Genomic DNA, 15,649 nt, shown 5'->3' with positions numbered 1-15,649 from the left:
GCAGACCGATCACCACCGTGATGGGCTTCCCTGCTTGGGGCGATAAAACAAGGACGCGGGCCCACAACTGCAGGGACACCCTCCTGTTTTACGCCACGGTGAACCCCTGGGGTTCCTTCTAAAACTACTGTAGGGACTAACTGGGGTACCCCACTGGCACTCTCCAGCTGCCCTCGGCCAGGACCAGGCCCTAGGCCATCCAGGTACCACTGGATCCTGTATACTCACAAAGTGGGGGGTAGTAACCCCTGGCACATAATAGCCATGCTCCACTCTTCCTGTCTGTAAGACAGGGCTAGACTGCCACTGGTTCTCCAGCCTAGGGTCTACAACCTTAGGCGGACCAGGAGTCTCAGGGAAGGCTCTCCTCCCCTTACCTCTTCTCCTAGGGTTCCTCCTCCTCCTGCGAGGGGTTCCCTCTAAACAACATTCTCCCAACCTAGGGTTTAACCCCTCAGGTGGTACCGGGGTCAGAGGTGGGCTCTCCCACCCTCTGCACCCCCTTCCAGAGTCCTGCTCCCTCCCAACCGGGGCGGTACCTCTGGAGAAAGAACTGGTTAGGACACTGATTACAGTAGTCCCACCCTTCAGGTCAGGCTGATCCTGAACCTGGCCATCCAACCTCTGGTCTAAAACCTTCGGTGGAACCAATGCCTGGCACTCCAGGACTTCTGGGGACTCACATCCTATCCCCAACTCACTCCTTTCACTGGACTTCTGTACTCTCCCTCCTGGAGCGGTACTGCCAGCTTCTAGGACCATAGAAGCTCCGCTTACAGATGCTCCAGGTTCTCTACACACTAGGAGATCTCCCTCAAGTGAACTAACAGGCAAGTCTAGGTTCCTTTCCTGGTGTTCCCTAAAGAAACCATCCAGGCTCTGTGACAGGGCTTCGGGCATCTGGGGACTCTCGGTCACACACTCACTACCGCTCCACTGAGACAGGCAGTCAGCCCCTACACCCTTCTCACTAACCAAGGACCTAGCTGGGCTACGCTCACCCTCCTCCACCACACTGGGCTGGAAGACACCTGACCCACTATTGTTGGAATCACTCACTAGTGACTCAAAAGAACCTCTCGCACTGTCCCATCGGTCTGCTTCCGCTGCAAGCTCACATGCAATAAACGATCCAAACTTCAACAGGTGCTGGCGCAACCCGGGTGAACAATAACTGAGCAGGTGCTCTGTGACAACCATGCTAAATAAACTGCCAGACTTGTCGTTCACGTGAGCCTCTCTCCAATCAAACAGTGCTCCACAACATTCGTCCTCAAAGTCTTCCCAAGACTGATGAGGCTGTTTCCTAAGTCTCCTGAACTTCAACCCAAACTCTTCTGCGGGGGAAGCAGGCAACATACTCGGGGAACTGGGAGTGGGACTGTCTACACAAATATTTAAAAAGCTGCCACCACTGGACTCCACCCTCCCTGGGGAATCCAGACAATTACAATTACACTCAGGGGATAACCTACTCTCCCTGAACAAGGCCCTCTCTTCCTTCCTATCCAACCACTCCTCTGGGGACAGGACAAGGGATGGGGCGCTGGTACTGACACTGGACTCAGCAAGGGACTCCCTATCTATGGGGTCCTCACTATCTGCTGACATCCATCCACTGTCATCATCATACCACTCACATTCTTCAGGGCTCCCAACAGACTCACCATCCTCATGACGTGCGGCCCGGGCCCTCTCTCTCTCACTGTACTCAAGATCCCACTGACCCTTTTGCCATTGGATCAGGCTGTCCCTAAGCTGGGACTGAGTATCCGACTCACTCACCTCCATGCCTCCCTCTTCACAGAATCTGACCAGCTCTGACCTACTGTACCTAAAAAGACAACAGAGATCAAAAACAGGCTCCATTTTGGCGGACGTTCTCAAGAAGAGTTTGACACAGGGAACCTGGGGGTCTGAGCTTACACAGGAGTATACAATTATCACAATTCAGCAAGATTCCTATCTCAGAGAACTTGCACTCCACTGTCCAGCGTAACACACACTCATTCACACACAACCCTCCCCTCGGACTGGTAAGGCAGTTTCTACCACCCCTGATTATCTCAACCTGACCACTAGCGACACAGGTACCAAACTCTGGGAGCAGGGCGGGGAACAAGGTACTGGACAAAATACAAATGACACCTTTCAGGAGAAGCAAAACTGAACTTCCCTAAAAAACAATCATCCCCAAAATGTGGTTATCTAAAATTGCAGAGTTTTGAAGTGTGGCCTGTCGCCACTGTGGTACAACGCAAACGCAAGTCCAATCCCACCGCTAGCCACCAATGTTAGAAACGGGACCCTGGCCGGCCAAGACTCGCGTCGAGGTCAGTCAGGGATCATCATTTCTAAGGTCAGGGCTAGGGAGTCACACACCAAGATAACCCCCGCTCACCCTCTAGGTAACGTGGCGCGAGCAGCAAGGCTAATCTCAGAGGCGATGTGTAAAGCGTTTGCGCGCGCACCCCAGCGACAACAACCAAAGGCCCACCACAAAGGAAACTCCACACAAGGTTATATCAAAAATAGCCTTTGTATTATAATATTAACAACACATTAGATAACACACACACTTTACAATGTGCCAACAGGCACGGGCAAGATTTACAAGGGATTATGTACAGGACAGGGCCACCTGGACCACTGTCAGGGGTATGCACTTGTTAGAAATAATACTGGTAGGTATAACACTTTAGCACATCAACATATAATGACTGTAACACAGAAGTAGTAAATGTAGCATACAACCAGTAACAACTGGTAAAGGGAAAATACCTCCTACGCCACCCTAGTCTCTGTAGGGAAATCACGCAGGGAGCTAGGACCTTATCATCAGGACCTATGGAAGGAAAACCTATCACCTCCTACGCCACCCTAGTCTCTGTAGGGAAATCACGCAGGGGGAAGGAAACCTATGGAAGGAAAACCTATCACTTCCTACGCCACCCTAGTCTCTGTAGGGAAATCACGCAGGGGGAAGGAAACCTAAAATAATCACCTAGGCAAGTAACATTTAGCAAAGGCAATTAAACATCAACATTCCTCTAAGCAGGTCACTTTTAGCAAAGGGAAATAAAAGAACAAGGCATTACCTAAGCAGGTCACTTTTAGCAAAGGTAATGACACCAACAATCCTCTAAGCAGGTCACTTTTAGCAAAGGGGATAAACACATAAAGAATTACCTAAGCAGGTCACTTTTAGCAAAGGTAATAATAAACAAGAATTGCACATGTAACATTAAAACACATTCAGAGGTGCAGGTTAGAACTTTTGCGCAAGAATCATATAGCAAAGAAATCACAATGCGCAGGGTGCATGTAGCACAACACTCAAAATGTCCCTCAGGCCAACTGGCCTCGAAAGGGGCGGAATGCCCTGAGTCTCAGTGTCAGGGAGGTCTGCGCAGGCAGCACAGACACAAAAGCCTAAACGTAGCAACTGTCCACTAAGTGCTGGACAGTTGTAAATAGCAGGTAGGCAAACGTTGGAGCCAGGTGGGCTCAAGCACACAGGTGGGGAGACACAGCGTGGGAGCCTCGGGGCTACAACCAACTAGCTGCCTGTGTCCCCCTAGAGCCTCTGTGGCTCGCAAAGCAAATGTGCACTAGTGTAGAGCTTCAGCGCTCTCAAACAATTAAAATGGCCCCAGAGCCTCTCGGGGCTCAAAGATCAATAACATGCCCCCTCGAGCCTCGGGGCTCGTAACATAGGAGTAGGGCGGGAGCCTCTCGGGCTCTAAATAAACCAATTGCCCCCAGGAGCCTCGGGGCTCCAAGCACCAAAAATGCGGCCACGTGGGAGTCCCTCACGGGGGACTCAGGAATCAATAATGCCCCCGGAGCCTATCGAGGCTCCACACAACAGTGCGCGCGAGATCGCGCTACGGGGGAGGGGCGGACACCGGCAATGTGTCCCGCGGCCCCTCTCCCTCCTCGGCACTCACCGGGTGTTTTGTGGCGGGCGGAGCTCCTCTCCAAACGGGGAGCCTCGGCGAGACGCGCCAAGCTGCTTCCTGGTTCCGCTCTCCTCCCCCGATGACGCGGCGGGAGGCTCGACCGCCTGGGCCAATCCCAGCGCGGCCGGGCTATGACGCTGGCGGCTGCTTCTGCTCGGCCCGGGACTGCGGCGGTGATCACGGGGCAATGCGGCGTGGGCAGCCGCTCTTCAAAATAAATATAACGAGGCAATGCCGGGTGGCACCGGCTCTCCGAAAATAAAGGTAAAGCGAGGTAGGCACTCGCTCGGTCCTGGCAAAGCGCTCCAAAGCGCTAGAATCAAAATAAAGCGCACCCAGCGCTTAGGGGGGAATAAAGCGCTCTTCAGCGCTAAAAGCAAAACGAAGCGCTCCCAGCGCTGGGGACAAGGGAGAGCGCTCCCCCAGCACAGCAAAGCTCCAGCAAGGTCTGGAGGCAGACAGGGGGGCAGGGCAGGGCCAGAGCCAGCACACTGGGTCTCCAGGCAGGGAGACAAGCCAAGTGGCGGTCCTCCTGGCCCCAGCAGCAGCAGCAGCCCCCTCTGGCAAGGATCCACAAGCAGAACCATTTCTGTGGGGACACAGCCCCATATTTATACAGAGAAATCCTTTGTTAGGAGGTGCAGGGCGGGGGGAAACCAGTTGCAGCTGGCTTGGGAGTACCCTTGATGGCCCAACCACCCCTTTCATTCACTGGGGAGGCTTGGGTCATTAGACAAACCACAGGGGGGCGGAGCCAGCATTGTGTGGGGAAAAACCCAGCCCATCCAGGACACAGATCTACTCCTCCCACACATCACTCATGCTGATCTCTCACTCACCACCGGGCAGACCCATCCAGACTTCCTGGAGCCTGGCATGCCAGCCAGCTCCAGCCAATCACGCTCCAGTATCCTCACTGCACACATACATCAATGTCCAGAAGTAGCACTTCCCTTCTAGACACATACAAGCCGCACATACCATTGCGCAGCATTCACTCTCCCGAGTTCATACATACTAAACTCGAGCCTGCACTCCCCACACATCAGGAACTACCAGGGCACACACATTCCCCATGCATTCCTATGGGAGGGCAGGCCAGCCATACTACACGCACGCACTTTCACTCTGGGACACAGGGAAAAAGTGCGCCAAGACCCAAAAATCACTACACAGGGTCACAAATAAAGGCAAAAAGATTAGGGGTGAACCTGCCCTAAGGCCCAAGTCTAACACTCACAATTCCGATATGTGCAGTAACAGGAGTTACTTGACATCACGTAATATAACCATAGTTTGCAGCAAAATTACAGTGTTGGAATAACATGTACAACCAGAAAGCGAGAGGCTTTTGTTTGCAGCTTTTAAGTTTGGTGGCTTTTTTCACATGAAATGCATCCCCCCCCTCCCCACTCCCCCCCAGCCAAGATAGCAAGGCCTACACATTGAGAACCAAAATATTGTAGAGATACGTGCAAGGCGGAGCACCTCAAACTTCATTCATTAATACATCTCATTTCTGAGCTGCAGGGAGATGGCTGACATCTCATCTCTGAGCCGCAGGGAGATGGCTGATGGATTCATCTAAGTACCAATCTACCAAATGTGAATCTCCTGCCGTAGTCTGAGCTTAAGTGTTTTTTATACTACAAATAAATTAATGAAATCTGACCCTTAGGGCCTCCCTGATATTTCTTAGCCTGAGTAAACATAACTGCCCTCATTAAGAGTTGGGCCTTAAATTCCGAGAGGTGTGGTAATGCAATAATGTCAGGTAATGGCATTTGTGCGGCAGTCTTTTGCCCATGACTGATATTCTATGCCTCATTTTGGGCTTCATATTCAAGAGGTACCCAAAAAGATGCCTTGTGAGTATGTTTTTTCCATCAAGAAGGAGATATTTTATATTTACTAATGGTAATGGCAACTACAGACGAGAAGTTGAGGATTATTTTGTATTGCTGTTGTAGTTTATATGAATCAAAGATCCTGGTGCTTCTAGATAGACACTGGGAAGTAGTCTTTGTAATCACTATTTTTATTTGAATGTCCTCCATAGACTCTCAACTCGCAAACTCTTGATGTTTTGCAGCTTCCGTAAAAACTTTGGTTGTGGAGTGAGCCCAGAAGAAAAAGCCAAAGAGAAGCGAGCCTATCAAGTGATCCGGAGCGAGCATAGCAAACTGGGCTCCATGACCTTTGCAGAGATCTGTGTCCTCATCCTCTTCGTGTTACTGGTGCTGCTGTGGTTCACAAGGGAGCCAGGGTTCATGCCAGGCTGGGCTACCATCAGCTTCAACCGCAACACAGAGTGAGTTTTCATATTTTATGCGAAGTGGCCTACTGTGCAGATACCAATCAGTGTCTATTTTATTCAAAAGGTTTCTATTCCGAAGATGCCAGTCAGCCATTTTGCACTACCCACGAAAGTCTTAAAATATCAATACAAAGGGCTTATCCAACAGATCCCAAAGTCACCACATGCATCTTAAAGACCCCATTGACATAGAAACACATGGAAAGGTTTCAGTAATTGAGGAGTTTAAAAGTTCTTCTGTTACAAATACACCCAAAGGACTCAGACTCATACTACATTGTTCATACAAGAGACAATGAAACATCTTAGCAGCAAAATGTACATACATTTAACTGAGGGCCACACAAATACATTTAAAAGTCTAAACACCATAGGCATTCATTCAGAAATGCCTCCTAAAGAGACATATACTAAGGGGCTGATTACGATGGCGATCGGGCGATCGTCCGCCCTCCATTGTCATGAGAATAGGACCGGATGACAAATTACAATCTGACTGCCATGGAGGCTGTCGGAAACATTCCTCTTTGCATTGAGGCTTGTGCTGCTGCCCGGAAAAGGTCCACTGTAAAAGGCCCAATGCCAAAAAGCATGTTTGTAAACATCCCTGCACTCTGTGGCAGCCACCACACACGATGCATGGATGTTTAGAGGAACACCACAAGTGACCCCCAGGGCCCAAAGTGGAGGGTCACAGGGGACAGGGGCCCCAAAAAAGCCTTTCTGCCAGCCTTTTCTCATCAGAAGAACGGACGTGAAAAAAAATGATCTGAACCTGATAAAGACTTCCTTGACCTGCTTCTGACGGCAGCAGTAAAAATGGCCCTCGCCAATTGGAAAGACACAAGTAAAACTTCTTACAAAGGCTGGTTTAACTGGATCACACATCTCAGAGGTGTAGAAACATTGCACTGCAGAACTCACCATGGAAACCGGCATCCAGGAAAATATGGAAATGGCTTGACTCGTACCTACACTCTTATGAACCTCCGTGAAAATAAGGTACCAACAGTACGCAACCGGTACCCCCTGTGAACGCACCACCCAGTCAATCATACTTAACTGGTCTCTTCCCTGGCCAGCCACAAGGTGGGAGCCCCACCATCACCAGCCTACATGGATACCAACACCCCCACAGAATTTCATATGTAATAGAATGTCATATGTAATTGATAAGAAATGTTACTCTCCTTGCCTGTCTCCTGCCTCCTCTTTACCCCTTGTTTCTATCTCTTTTCTCTACCTAGCTCTTTCACTTCTTCTCTAACTATCGTCAGATGGGGTTAGCTAAACAAATGGGACATAACATCTCAAACATACTGAAGCACAAGCTGCACTTGATACAACTTTACTAACCCTGTAACAGAACCGCCAATATGTTCATGTATAAAAAATTTATAAAACATGTTGAAATCAAAATAAAAAAAAGCTGAACATATGCAATCTACCAAATAAACTAACCGGAACCACAAAAAAAAAAGAAATGAAGAACCAACGTGAAATAACTGGAAGAAAGGTGGATCATAATCCCCATGGTGGGGAATGTGATCCGACCGATCGTCCAATGGGCTCCTGGAGCCCGTCGAAAGCTGTCAGTTGGTTCCTAGGGCAATGCAGTTCTACCGACTGCATTGTAATGCGGTGATCTGACCGCGGTTATAGATGTCGGGGGCCCGACACCAATGGCACGTTGGTGTCTGTCCCACCGACATTTTTTTTATTTGAAGAGTTTTATATAGCGCTGGCTAGACCCGGAGGTATCAGAGCGCTTTACATGAGGACAAGTGAGTTACAAATTACATGAGGACAAGTGCGATACAAGTTACATCAGTTGCAGGGTTACACAGTACAGGTACATATAAAAGACATTGTTACGTGGTCGGAGGGAGGGAGAGGAAGGGAGACACAGCATAGAGATGTGGAGAACAGTGCCCAATGTCCGGCTGGGTAGGTGACAGCTGAGGGGTGTACCTAAGCCGATCTCCTCTATAGCTGTCTATGCAGCTCCACCCGGCATCAGCCATATTGCTCGGTCTCGGGAGAAGGTAGGGGTAGGCAAGGGATGCATCACCAAGTCCAGTAAGATGAGAGAGGTGTCGTTGGCTCCAATGGAAGTGGTGAAGGGCACTGGTCGTTCCGGTGGCAACACGCATCATGGGGACAGTAGCAACCGCAACATGGAGGAACCAGGGAAACGGACTCAATGCGCCCAAAGGTATAGCTATATGGGGAGGCAGCAGATAAGTTTGGGCGTAGGTAAGGTTGAAATTCACCGATCTGTCCCAGGAAATCCAAGATGGGGGAGACCACTTGGTCACTCAAGGAAGCAGTTCTAGGAAGAGAAGGCAGCTGCAGAGTCAGGGGAACAAGCAACTCAGCACAAAAGGAAAGCCAGCTTGGTGATGTGGGCAGCGGCATCGCTTCTCAGAATAAGTCAAGTTGTCTCTTTCCCCATAAAGTCTTTGGGGGCCCCAGAGTCTTCCCACCGTCTCACAAGGCACGTCCCTGGGATCTTCGTGTCGAGATTCACCAGGGGCGCACTCCGGCCACCATCCTATGGTCATGCATCTCACTGGGGGGGACCTCTCGTCACACTCAGCGTACTCCCACTTATCTTGGCAGCTCCCCTCTGACTTTGGGAATTTATACAAGTGCACTCACCTGTTCCGCTGTTGTCGTTGCGGGGACTCTCTTCTTCTGGCCCCGATATCAATTTTTCCAGCTGCAGGAGCATGAGTTTCTATAGTTTAAGTCCACTTGCCACTGGGCCCCACGGTCTCAGATCCCACACCGCTGAAGTTGCTTCGGGCTCAGAATCACTGGAAACGAGGGTCTGGCAACACCATTTTGTAGTCAGGCAAGCCGCCTCGCTGCACTCCTTCAATAGGATTTTTTTCCGCAATTTGCCACTCCGCCTCTGCACAGTAACTTCTTACTCAGGGGGGCTTCACTTGCCACAGGGCCCCCGGTTGCAGATCCCCACACCGCTGAAGCTCCGTCGGGCTCAGAATTACTGGAGACGAGTGTCGGGAACCGCCATTTTGTAGTCAGGCAGGTCGCCTTGCTGCACTCCTTCAATCGCATATTCTCAGTGATTCGGGATCGGCGCCCCCCAAGAATTGCTCTGCTTCCTGGGGGTGGGGTTGGTATTCCGCCGCAGTTTTACCGACGAGTTGACGTCCGAAATGCCATGATTTAGGTGGGGGTTAGGTCGCCTAGGGAGCCTAGGTTTAGAGGTCTTACGGAGTAACTATCATTAATGAAAATATCAGATTTTCTCTGAGACTTTTTTGTGCAAATGGGAAATAAAATGGTATAACAGTCTTTGGGAGTGATATTACCACATGGCATTCCCCTTTGTACACCTTTCTTGCTGTGCAAATGAATCCACATGTTACCTAAAAGAATTTGCATGTCCAAAGAACCCAGGACAATTTACTCAGGACCCATGATTTTAAAACATATTTTCCATTACCACCCATTTTTAGAACATACCCTTCATATTACAGTATGGGAGAGCCATCTGGAAGTTCCAGCTCTGTGCAGGCTCTACCATAACTCTTAGTGATTGAAACATACTTCTATGATTTTCAGTCTAAGACACACACATAAAAACTTTAATAAGAATGATATACACCAGGAACCTTCAGTATAAGTCTGATAGATGATAGTCCAAGTTCCACAGTAATACATCCAGATGTCTTAGTACTAGTGACATACAGCTAGACCTTTTAGAATAATACTTGTATGAGAAGGTCTCAGTACCAAAAGGACACATCAGGAAGACTAGGTGCTCTTGGTATATGCATACAATCTTCAATATAAGACTGGTAAATGAAAGTTCCAGTACAACAGCCATACACCCATAAGTGTAAGTTCTAGGGGCATACATCTAGAAATGTCAGCATAATGTTGATAAATGAACACCTCAGTACACATGCCATACATTCAGATGTTTTAATACTTAATGCACCTCTTCTGACTCCTCAGTAACGGGTCTTTTGAAACCTTTAATACTTTTTCTCTCTTTGCTGATCTGTCTCACCTCTCTTGACTTCCCCATGTCCATCTTTCCTCACCACTCTGATATCTCTCTCCAGAGTCCTTCGTTGCTTCTCTCCTGATTTATATATTTCTCCTCTCTTTTCGTGATCCACCCCAGCTCTTTTCCCTTTAGTCGTCCTTCTCTTTTCCTAAATCCCTCCTTTCCTCTTTATGCCATGTCTCCATTCCTGAGTCTTTCACATCAGGCTCCTTATCCTAAATATTGATTCTCCTGGCTTCTTCTTTTTTGAGTCTCCTTTACTGTCCCCTTACCTCACTATTTTATCTTTCACTCCCCAGAATGCCATCTCTTCTGTCAGCTCTAAAATCTCTTACCAGCTCATCATTACACCTGCTTAGTTCCATACTCTTGGTTTTCCAGCTCTCTTTCCTGGCTCCTTCACCTTTCATTGATCTCATATCTCTTCTCTCCATAGTCTTTCTTCCAAGCTTCAGTCCACTGTCTCAGACTTCCATCAACTCATCCTTTTCTTGATGTCACCTTTACCTCTCACACAGATATGTCACAGACGCCACTGTTGCCATCTTTATTTCGCTCATGATGTTCATCTTTCCTTCGGAAATCCCTACCTCCACCTATCGAAACTCACTGGAGTCAGGTAAAGTAGATCGCTACTTATGACCCTCATTCCATGATGTTTGAAGTAGCAGTTGGACTGAAGAACTATGGAGGACGCTTGTTTGTGGCAATAGCTCTCCATTCCCCATATTGAAAAGCTTCAAGGTAGGCCTTCAAGGATAAGATCAGTCAACAAGCAAACCCTCCTGGGAAAAGCCCTCAATTTCCCAGATTTCTGATCAGCATGTAACCTAAAGGTATATGGAGAGAATTTTGGATATATGGCAGCTTAACCGCTTCGCCGCGGCAGACATTCCGTCGGGGCGCGGCCGAATCCAACGCATGAGCAGATCGGACGGCCCACGGCCGTCCGACGCACATCCACCGTGATGTTGGACGGCCGGGGGCCATCCGATGCATCGGAAAGGTTATGCTTTTAAGCTTTAGCTACCATTCTTGCAGCTCAGGGTTACACAGTCAATAAATCAAACATTCCATCAATCAATCAGCAATGAGTAAATGATTTAATTTTAATATTTACATATCGCACACTCCAAAAAGGACTTTCGTATTTGATTTTTATAAAACATTGGTGCAATACTCATTGGTTCTTATTTTATTGGCCTTAAATGATCGAAAGACAAATTTGGCACTGCCAGGCATGAAACCTGGGATGTTCAGGTTACCCAGAAATACCGAAGCATATGTTCAAAGCACTTAGCTATATAGCCATGCTTCAGCTCTAGGTTTAATTTCATCAGAGGATACACATACATATATATATATATATGTTGGTATATATATATATATCTATATCTATATATATATAGATATAGATATATATATATATGTATGTACATATGTTTTTTTAAATGGTGTAAATCCGTTCAGTAGTTCCAGAGAAATTAAAAAAATAGTGGTGAAATTTTTTTTTCCCATAGGAAACTTTAGACACTGTTATAGCAAAAGGAATTACACCAGAAGGTTGCAAAAAGTTTCTGCTTGGCTCAGAAAGCAACGTTTTTAAAAATGGTGTAAATCCGTTCAGTAGTTTTTGAAAACTTAAGGAAGAAAGACAGTGATATATATGGCCGCGCAGGATCCGCGTACCCTCCCCATCACGAGCTTTCTGCTAATTGGCTGTCAACACCCCAAACCAGGAAGTGTTGGCAGCCAGCTTAATAGAACCGAGGCACAAAAAATCAGTCAAACTAAGGCGCAAAACGCGAAAACACCCTGACCCCCTAGGCCTGCTTAGGGGCTCCCACAAGGACCCCCAGGGCCCCAAAACTATTTTTTCTTTTTAAATCTGCAAAATCCGTGCAGGGTGCGTGGATCCTGCCAAGTGGGGGGCCAAGTCCCGGAGGAAATGTTGTTATATAATGGGGGGCCCAGAGGGGCCCCCCCGCCCCGGGGCCCACCACCCCCAGGGATTTAGAAAAGGATGTGCAGGGTGCTCAAAGCCCCCCCAGCCCCGGGGACCGCCAGCCCCAGGCTTCATATATAAATGGTTGGGGAGGCTCAAAGGCCCCCCCCAAGCCCAGGGACCGCCACCCCCGGGGCTTTAAGACAATATATGCTGGTGCTCACAGCCCCCCCGCAGCCCCGGGAACCGCCACCCCTGGGGCTTGATTTTTTTTTTTTTTTTTTAAATAACCTGTGTGGGGGTCTCAAGCCCCCCCACATGTCCCAGGGACCGCCACCTTCCCGGGGCACTAAATAGTAAAATTGGGGGGCCCTTGATGGACCCCCAGCTCCAGGGACTAACACCCCCTGGGGCTTCGTAAATTGTGGGAGGGGGGCCACGCGGCCCCCTCCTGGAGCCTTGCCATGGCCCTTGGGACCACCACCCCCCCCAGGCCCGGCTCCTGCAGTGTTCCGACCCCCAGGACACTGTAGTTTGCTATGGCAGGGCAGGAGCCTCGTGGCTCCCGCCCTACAATAGCAAACTTGGTGATCAGTGATGTCATTTGAGATGTCATCGGTGATGTCATGAGTGATGTCACTGACCATGTCATGAGTGATGTAATATGAGACGTCATCAGCAGTGCATTGCGGGCGCACGAGTTATAGTTAGTTGATTTAACTATAACGGGGAAATTTCAATGGTTCTGTATGAGTGAAATGTCCAACTAACTTTAACACCCCTGAAACCTATGTTTTTTTTAGTGAATTTCTAAGGTTTTTTAATTGCTAATTCCTAACTATAACGTGCCTGAAACCTATGATTTTTTCAGTGAGTTTATATATATAGTGTAGTGAACAAGGCGGTAACGCCGAAACGCGTCTAAGCAGCAACTGATCTTAAGAATAAACATTTGGATTCAGATTCACGGAGTCAGCGCCTTCTTTAATCGTGAAGTATGGCTTGTGAGAATATATATATATATATATATATATATATATATATACATACATACATATATATATATATATTCTGCTCACCAGAGCCTTGATCACGGGAAACGTTAGGATAGTGAGACTTTTGCCTCGGCATATCTTCATGAATTAAAACAAGTTCTTAAGCAACACAGTCTAAGCCAGTGTACTTCTTTTTACGGAGAAAGGAGGATTTGTTGGTGTAACTATTCAGGAAGACTCGCTCCTGAAGCACTGGCCGTCCTGTCAAGGTCATGGGCTCCTTGCGAGGCAACGTGGAATTGGTGATTAATATGTGACCTGACCTGCTTGCCATGTGAGAAAAGAAAGGATTTCTCACTGTGTGGAAAGTAAGGGATGCAGACTGATGTAATCCCTACAATGCTGGCTGGTGTGGCTTTAAAAAAAAACAAGCATTTGCAATGCAACAGGTCTCGCATTAGTTAGAGTTAGAGAATTTGGCACTGTTTATATTTAGCTGGATATGTTTGCTGTTTTGCGTACTGTATGTGTTAGGGAATGGCAGGTTTGTATGTGTCGATGGAGTAAGTATGTCTATTATACTTTATATTATGTATTGTGTATGTGTATTATTTATTATACAAACCTTGACCCACCCCAGAGAACAACTTTGTTCCATGCTCTGACCAGTAAATTATAACTGTGGAAAATTAACCATGCTGGCTTATTTTCTTCCATTGTAAAATAAACAAAATCCAGTTTAATGAATTACAATATGATATTTAGCCCAACTATGGTGCCCGAAACAGTTTGTGAACCAGACTCTGTAAACAACCCATTAGGCAATTGCATTACAAATATGTATAACAGAATCAGACTTTCAATTTAATATTTCCTGAAATGAGTCATCATCACCATAACAATGAATATGTTAGTAGGAAGAACAGCGTAAGTGAAACACTCTCGAGGTTTTCAAGGACCCAAGGACCTGTTCACACTATGGGGCATATTAAACCTCATGCTGTGCGTTCGCATTCTCTGCGTTTGTTTGGTTAGTAAACCTCATGCTGTGCATTTTCCCATCTGTGTGATAGCTTTCATCTATTCTACATAACAAAATAATGAGTTTAAGCTATTAGCATTGTAATGACAATGCCTTTTATGTTCTAAAATAAAAAAATAAAAGACATTGTCATTTACAGTGCCAATAGCTTAAACTTGCTTGAATGCGAGACTTATTGCATTGCAAATGCTTGTTTATACCATTGTCAGTGCATAATATTCCAACAATGTTGCATCACATTATTATTGACTTTGAATTCATTCCAAAAGTTATTAACAGAATGGCAAATCATGACTTGTGTGTAATTACCAATGCATTTCGGAATATTCCACCCTTCTTCAGGGGCAGCTGTAAACCCAATAATATGCCAATTACCACATTGTAAGGAACGTGACTTGTTTCTAAAATAATCTAGTTCTATCAATGGCATAAAATAGCGAAATAGCCGGAACAGTGTAGTAAACCAACTCCGCAAATCAGTCATCATGCACTGTAATTATTCAGCACACCACCAGTATGTGCTTAGAACCATGTGCTCAGACACGAACGTTATAGTGCCGCTCCTTGTCTGAGTACCCCAAAAACACTGTAATGACTAAAAAAAGAAGAAAAAGACAACGAAACCCTTGCTACCAGTGCTAATAATTTTATAAAAAAAGAAACGTCTTTCTGATACGGGGAGCAGCATACTACAAGATCCAGCATGCATCAGTAATCTTACTTGTGCCCTGAATCGTGCTGCCTGAGTCTCAGCGCAAAAACTTGACGTGTCCTTGTGCATTACAAGCATACATTTACAGCCTTTGGCCATCAGCCATTATTGGGCACGTCATGCCTCCCTTCTCCCGGTGCCTCGGCTGCTGCTGGTTGGTATGCAGTGTGCATGCACCAGGGACAGAATGAGTGATTAGATCTGTGTCCTCTCTGTTTATCAACCAGGCGCTAAGACCTGAAGCCATGTGATCACTGCAGGAATAACCTTTGAACACAGCCTTTGGCTCAGTCCTGAAAACATCATCATCGCTAATGCGCTCCTTCAAGGCGCTAGGCATGTTTCCCCCCCCCCCCCCCCCCCCCCAGCCCCGCCGCCCTCTGACAGATTGCTTATTTTATTTGCACGGGAGTTAAAGGCTAGAGCGTTTTTTCCGTCTGGTCATTTACAGCGCTTCGTGGCTGCCGCGATGCTGTTAGACACTGGGCGCTGCAGCAGGGGGCTGTGACGCCGTCAGACTTCAGATTTAAGATCAGGATGGGCCCTCGCTGACAAATGCGGTAGAGGGTTTTAGTATTATCCTGCTATTTTGTCATTGCATGATATAGCGCTTCGTACCCCTGACGAGGAT

At 47.4% G+C, this 15,649-nt stretch overlaps 1 protein-coding gene across 2 annotated transcripts in view; it reads left to right on the top strand.

The window, feature by feature from the left end:
- The window catches only part of LOC144822502 (solute carrier family 13 member 2-like), a 375,313-nt gene that overhangs the window by 250,676 nt on the left and 108,988 nt on the right, over positions 1-15,649 (top strand). For both annotated transcript variants that reach the window (XM_078680117.1, XM_078680118.1), the window contains exons 7-8: positions 6,055-6,273; positions 10,843-10,943. In XM_078680117.1, coding sequence (XP_078536243.1) covers positions 6,055-6,273; positions 10,843-10,943 — 320 coding nt within the window. The remainder of the gene's footprint in view (positions 1-6,054; positions 6,274-10,842; positions 10,944-15,649) is intronic.

The sequence above is a fragment of the Lissotriton helveticus genome, chromosome 3_1 (assembly GCF_964261635.1).
Source record: "Lissotriton helveticus chromosome 3_1, aLisHel1.1, whole genome shotgun sequence".
NCBI classification, from domain to species: domain Eukaryota; kingdom Metazoa; phylum Chordata; class Amphibia; order Caudata; family Salamandridae; genus Lissotriton; species Lissotriton helveticus.
Note: the sequence above shows the minus strand (reverse complement) of the source record. Positions and strands in the feature narration are given on the sequence as shown.